This window comes from Cydia pomonella, chromosome 18 (assembly GCF_033807575.1).
Source record: "Cydia pomonella isolate Wapato2018A chromosome 18, ilCydPomo1, whole genome shotgun sequence".
Lineage (NCBI taxonomy): Eukaryota > Metazoa > Arthropoda > Insecta > Lepidoptera > Tortricidae > Cydia > Cydia pomonella.
In genome coordinates, this window is record NC_084720.1 from 16036269 (window position 1) to 16042916 (window position 6648).

The 6648-nt window shown below is 41.9% G+C and overlaps 1 protein-coding gene across 1 annotated transcript; it reads left to right on the forward strand.

Annotated features, from left to right (window-relative positions):
- The first annotated feature begins 475 nt into the window (after positions 1-475).
- LOC133527535 (large ribosomal subunit protein uL11) lies at positions 476-4791 on the forward strand. The gene is made up of 4 exons (XM_061864582.1): positions 476-636; positions 716-789; positions 2187-2367; positions 4572-4791. Exons 1-4 carry the CDS (start codon positions 600-602, stop codon positions 4772-4774), a joined length of 495 nt encoding a protein of 164 aa, XP_061720566.1. The 5' UTR covers positions 476-599; the 3' UTR covers positions 4775-4791.
- The last annotated feature ends 1857 nt before the right edge of the window (positions 4792-6648 follow it).

Here is a 6648-nt window from a genome sequence, read left to right on the forward strand (position 1 = left end):
GGAAAATGCGTGAGTAGACTGGGTAGTACGCTTAAGTTATTTGCCCAAGACTTCTATAGCTCAAGCTTAGATTCAGCTGAGGGCTAAGGCGCTACAGCAAAAAAAGAAAGTCGTGATTTCTTAATCTGCCTCTATCGCTCGAATATGCAAATATGATAGAGAGGTAGATAACGAAATTTCAATTTCAATTTTTCGTGGTAGGCCCTGTTATCTGGTATGGTATGGTATGGTATCAAATATATAGTCGTTGAAGCCATTTTTATATTACACGATGCATATAATATGCGCAAGTACTTTCAACCAACCTTCAACATTCCTGCTACGCGCCATGTGTGCAAGATTTTGACAGTACCTTACCATTTTTATAATTGCATTTGCTTGATAATGAATGGCATCCTTGTAACAAGTGCTGCCATGTTGAATATAAATATTTTCTACATTATCACTGGCAACAAATTGCGGCTGTCAGATGTCATTCGGAAAAGTGTTCTTTCTCGGCGAACTCCCGGAACGTCCGTGGCGCTCGCTATTTAAAATCCGGCTAAATCAGCTTGGAATTTAGTTTATTTCCTAAGATATTATTATAATATCCTAGCAACATGCCGCCTAAGTTCGATCCTAATGAAATTAAAATCGGTAAGAAGTAATCCAATACAAAAAGTTAGCATGTACATGGTGAAGTGTTTTCTACAAGTTTTGTGTCTGATTTTTGCAGTTAACTTGAGATGTGTTGGAGGAGAAGTTGGTGCCACATCGTCTTTGGCTCCTAAGATCGGTCCCCTCGGTTTGGTGAGTATAAAAACTTTGTATCTTATCCCGCTTAACCTCTAACTTCGGCGTGGCAGTCTAAACATATTTGCTACAGTTCCTGGATGTTTCTAAGGAACTGTTGCTAACGAGACTCTTTAGTGAGTTTTCGTTTATAGAGGCAATTAGGATTTACGCATTTTTGATGTTTAAATGTAAGTTAGTATACTAATTGCCTCTGCAAGATGATTGAATGATCCTGGGGGGTGCCTCCCTACCAGGCGCGTCCTTCCGGTTGGCGGATGGAAGGAACCCGTGACTCAGGATCTGTTCCCTGTCGCGGCTACTCCGAATGGCCAATAAGGAGTCGCGGACCAGGCATGACTGCCATGCCTTGTACTGAGGGAAGAGTATGTAAGTGACGCCAGTTCCCTTGCCTCGGCTTTTAAGACTACTCTGAAATATGGGAATTCTATTTTGTATGTTTTGTATACTAATACTAATGGGATTATTTACCAGTAATATTTTCATTAGATCTGTCTTTAAAACTCTGGCTAGAGAACATTAACCGCTACAACTATTTATTACTTACAGTAAGCTCTGTGTGATCCATCTAAAATTGAAATTTCGATATGCCCCCATTGACATATGGATAGGCATTACGGGCAATTAGAATGGTGCTAGTTTAGTCATGAAATCGAGCCTATCGTGCAGTTTAACGCAACTAGTTGCAACTCAATGCAAACTCATCAACCAATCGTATTGTGGCATTAAGACTGCATGATTGGCTTGAATTTGTGTGTGTGACAACACTTTATTTGCCCCATTTTTATTACCCGTAATGCCCATTCTCAGATATTACTCATTAGCTGGGTCCACACAGAGCGAGCATATGCGCAACGCAATTTCCGCACACAATATGACCAGTGTAGATATGCCTTTGCCGAGGCGGCGCACTCGGGGGAGGTAAACGCGTGGTGTGGACCCACCTATTGTCATATCATAGGTAGTAGTTGTTGGCAGTCAAAAGGTTAAACTAATATTATCATTTCACACTCTTGTGATGTTTACTTTAGCAGCCAACCAATTGGCTGCGTACTTGTGTTACCCAGGGAAGGATCCACTAAAACTATGGATTCCTAACTCCTATTTTTATTCATGAGGATTGGTGAGTTACATTTCATAATTATTGTTATTGGGAAATAAAATGATGTAGCCAACAATCTTACATTTGAAATGGATTGATGTATTATTTGCCTTTTTAAAAATGGTACAACAATGTTAATGCCTTTAGAAATTTTGCTTCTGTACAATGTTTGTGGCCCAATATCTCCAAAAAAGCAAATTAATAATGTAACCACCAAAGTCAAACTCAAAATTTCCTTAAAAAGATCATTGTCATTACCAAGACGGCTTGTTAACCTATTTTCTTGCAACAGTCCCCCAAAAAGGTTGGTGACGATATCGCCAAGGCCACTAGCGACTGGAAGGGCCTCAAGATCACCGTCCAGCTGACGGTGCAGAACAGACAGGCCCAGATCTCCGTGGTGCCGTCTGCTGCTGCCCTCATCATCAGAGCTCTGAAAGAGCCGCCCCGTGACCGCAAGAAGCAAAAGAACAGTGAGTACAGAACAAGTTTTCATTTATTAAATTATTTTCAACACCAAAAAGTATTAGGCGGGTCCACACAGCGATCGAGCGAGCATGTATGTGCGAGGCAATTTCCTCACGCACAAACCGGCCAGTGTAAACGTGCCTCGGCCGAGGCGGCGCGCTCGGTCGAGGAAAACGCACGCGCTGCCTCGGCCGAGGCACGTCTATAATGGCCGGTTTGTGCGTGAGGAAATTTCCTCGCGCGTATGCTCGCTCTGTGTGGACCCGACTATTGAATAACTTCATACAATAACAAAGTACAAAACAACAAATCACAATATATGTCATACAAGAAAGATCAAAGCTTTCTCTACCGCAATAATATCCCCTTAACCTCAATATTATCTACTGTGGCCTGGCCTTTTCTCGAAATGTCATTTCGGATATGGGTGAACATGGTATCAATTGCAATCAGTTTGATACCCTGAACACAAATATATGAAATGACAAGCGAAAAAGTGGTGGAGGTAGTTACTGTGACGTCATAAAGTCGGCAGTACAAAGTTTGTTACTTTTTCCTTTTAAACCATACCATATGAGGAGCCAAATGAAAGGACTATTATGCGAGTAGATTACAAATAATATACTTATAACATACATAATAAACTTATCTAATTTTCACTACTAGGTCTAACAAGTTATTAGAAAACATTCGAAAAGTTCACAGAGTTGATTTTAAACTGCTCTAAATTGAAAACGGCTGAATGGATTATTCCAATTTGTATAGCAAATGACTGAAAAACCAAAAACCTGTTCTGCCACCCTCCTATAAAATAAAGCAAAATTTGACTTGTACTGAGAAATTGACTAAGCCTACAACTATTTTATCTTAGTATAGATGGTTGTCGATCATATGAATAAAAGAGGTAATAAATCATGGAATTGATTAGTCACACTGCTGGAGAATTCTTTATTTTTTGGAAGTTAGAAAAAACAAACTTAATTTTGACATGCTTAATAGACCGTGAGCCAGGAACAGATTTCCATGACCAGTCGCCTCCCGGCCGAAAACTCGTATAGTGGTTAACGGCTAGGTATGATAAACCCTCGTGGACGTCAGCTGCTGCTCCGTTGGAGGGTTGAGGAATGGCTACCACCGAAACACGTAAACCAAAAATTTTTTTATCGTCTCCCGTTTGATACTTCGTCAGATGATAGTTAGTTCAGATTAGGGTATGCAATCCCGCACCAAAATTTCAATTGCTGGATCCCGCGGGATTGAGAGGTTCAATCCCGCGGGATCCAGGTATTTGCGGGATCCCGCAAGTTTTTTGAAAGTCATTGAGAAAAGAGAGGAATCCTGTATCATAAACGAGTCTATAGAACTTAAAATGAAACTAAAAAATATTATTGAATGAAACTATTTATTAAGTAATCAAATCACTAATCAATCAGAAATAACAATTACAAACAAAGATCAAAAACTATTACAAACAGAAAACAACAAAGAAAACGCGAAAGAAAGCCACGCCCCGGCGCCCCATCCCCCCCGCCCGTCACTCGGCGAAATCTTTCGCGAGCCTACTCAGTCCGCGCGCGTCCGCGTGCCGCACAACACGTTCTGTATGTCGCTGCGCAGTCCCGCAAATCCCGCGGGATCCCGCACGATTTAGGCGCGGGACTGGTCCCGCAAAAATGGTGCGGGATCCCGGTATTGCATTCCCTAGTTCAGATGCAATAGCATATAGCATCATTAATTAAAAAATATAAAGATACAACCTGCTGACGGTTTTTTTTAATTTAAAACAGCATCTAAACTATCATCTGACAAAGTATCAGCCGGGAGGCGATGACTGACGAAATATGCTCCTGGCCCGCGGTCTATAAAGGCCAGTTGCACCAACCATGATTAGCGGATTGAAAAACGTGAACTATGAAATTCCCCATGCAAAATAATAACAAAATGTTTAACGATGATAGACAGTTTGGTGCAACCAGCCCCAAGTTGAATTTAGGGATGCTCTAATCAGTGCTAAAGCATTTGGTATGCTTACCGCTGTATCCCCAAAGAAAGTTAACCCTTTGACCACAAAAGACATCAAATGGCGCGTGCGGTTACAGCCCAATATCACTTTCGTGCATTCCGACAAGGTTCACGATGACACGCCGCACACGAGATAAGTGTTACACACTCCAACCATCTTACTAAAATGACACGTGCTCCATTCCAGTCAAGCACAGCGGCAACATCTCCCTGGAGGATGTGATCAGCATCGCCAAGACCATGCGTCCCCGTTCCATGGCCCGCGAGCTGTCCGGCACCGTGAAGGAGATCCTCGGCACCGCGCAGTCCGTCGGCTGCACGGTGGAGGGCCGCGCGCCGCACGACCTCATCACCGACATCAACACGGGCGCGCTCACCATTGACGAATAGATGAACATTCTAATTTATATCTTGTTTTATTTTATTTATTAAATCCAAATTAGATAGGTGTATTCCTATTCATCCCCGCCTTACGTGGCCGGCGCCATGCACCTATTCCCATCTGTGCCCTTTGGGACAAATGGAAATACACCATTACCTAGATATGCTTGATTAACCTTTTGAACGCCGTCGTTACTAGTCGTGCCCACAGCGCCAAGGGCAACTATAGGTTCTTGGTGGACGCTGTCAAAGTAACCTTCACACTTTCGAGTAAGGGTTACATCATAATAATAAAATAATTTCAATGAGTCTCGTATCCAACTGTCCCCCACCACATTTTTGAGGGCGTGGCCAGACAACTCACGTGCTGTGATTGGACAAACTGCGCGGAGTAAGAAACGAGAGCGGAGTAGCGGTTGGCGGTTGTACCAAGAAACAGTAAAATGCCTCCGTGGCGATAGCCAAAAAACAGTAAAGCCGTTGTGAATATCGTTAGCGGCTTAATACATTGCGCCGTTGCTTAGCACACTACAAATAGTTTTTCATGCTAAACCGTCAATGTAGAATATTCAAATTGCCACGCGTTTGTTTGACAAAATGGTCCGACTCGGAGAAATCGATTGTCACTGGAATTAATTGTTAAAATGTGTGGTTTTATTGTCTAATACGCGAAAAAAAATGTACCAACATGTGGTATGTAACTCCATCATCCTTACAGTTTTTAGATGCACTCTTATTTCGACACGAAACAACGGCATTTTAAGATAATGGACTCGCACATTTTTCGATGACAGCTAAATTCAGACTGTCGACGGCGGACACGGTATGGCCACGATCTGGCCATGTCGCGGCGACACGCGCCACCCCTCCGTCAGATATCTAGTACCTTCTATGTGAGGGTTACATTAGCCATTTGCAAGTGGGCGTGCAGTTCCCATACCATAAAAGTTGCAGTCCGTCTGTATCGGCCCTTAGAGGTCTTACTTGGTGAGCACGTCAACGGCAAAGTAGCTGAAAGCTGGATCTTAACACCAGCGTGGACAAATAAAACTATTCCCATTTGTCCTCGGCCCACGTGACCGCCGCCATACACGAGACTGGGACATCTGGGTATGATTTATATTTATGCAGTGTGGAATAATTGATTCCACACTTCATAATTTATAATGTGAAGCGCATAGGCGCACGTGACGTATATTGGTGGGGGCAAATGGGGATACACCACTAACCTCAGCCTGGTGTACATCAAGTGTACATTAGCCAAAAAAGTGTACGAACATGAGAAGTCAAAGTGGGCCGTTGCATCTTTCTAATTAGGGTGACCATAGGTCATATGTATGTGGGATATTAGGATAACATGGAATATATGTATAGTTTGGCCAGGATCTTATTCGTGCATAGTCAGAGAGAATCATATTGTATTTTTGCTGTGCTAGTATTGTGGCCCCTGAAAAGCGATGGATATAGTTTTTTTTCTGCTGTAAAAACTTCACAAAACCTTACTTAATTAAAGCGCCAATTACATCCACACTTCCCGATAACAGGCCTGATAATCGTTTTCCGTTTCATGGAATATCAGCACATCGTTAACAATATTTTAAATGTAAAAAATACTTTGTCTCTAATTGCCAAAAATGTTCAATGTTTTATATTTTTGCATATGAATTTGATTACTTTTGAAAAATATTCTTTCTCGAGCCTGAAATCGGGTCTGATATCAGGCCTGATAAAGTGTGGATGTAATTGGCACTTAAGTCGTTCTAAAACAAAGAATACAATACATGCAAATACATGTCAGTGAGTAGAATTCATTAATAGTACATTACGATACAAGTGCGAAAAATAAGAAATTCGAAACGAGTGGCGATAAATTTTAAATCGAC

What these genes read in the sequence shown, in the direction of transcription:
- LOC133527535 (XM_061864582.1), top strand. Translation starts at nt 600, where the DNA reads ATGCCGCCTAAGTTCGATCCTAATGAAATTAAAATCG. An exon ending in TCCTAATGAAATTAAAATCG is followed by an intron (nt 637 to 715) that starts GTAAGAAGTAAT and finishes TGATTTTTGCAG; the next exon opens with TTAACTTGAGATGTGTTGGA. An exon ending in AGATCGGTCCCCTCGGTTTG is followed by an intron (nt 790 to 2,186) that starts GTGAGTATAAAA and finishes TTCTTGCAACAG; the next exon opens with TCCCCCAAAAAGGTTGGTGA.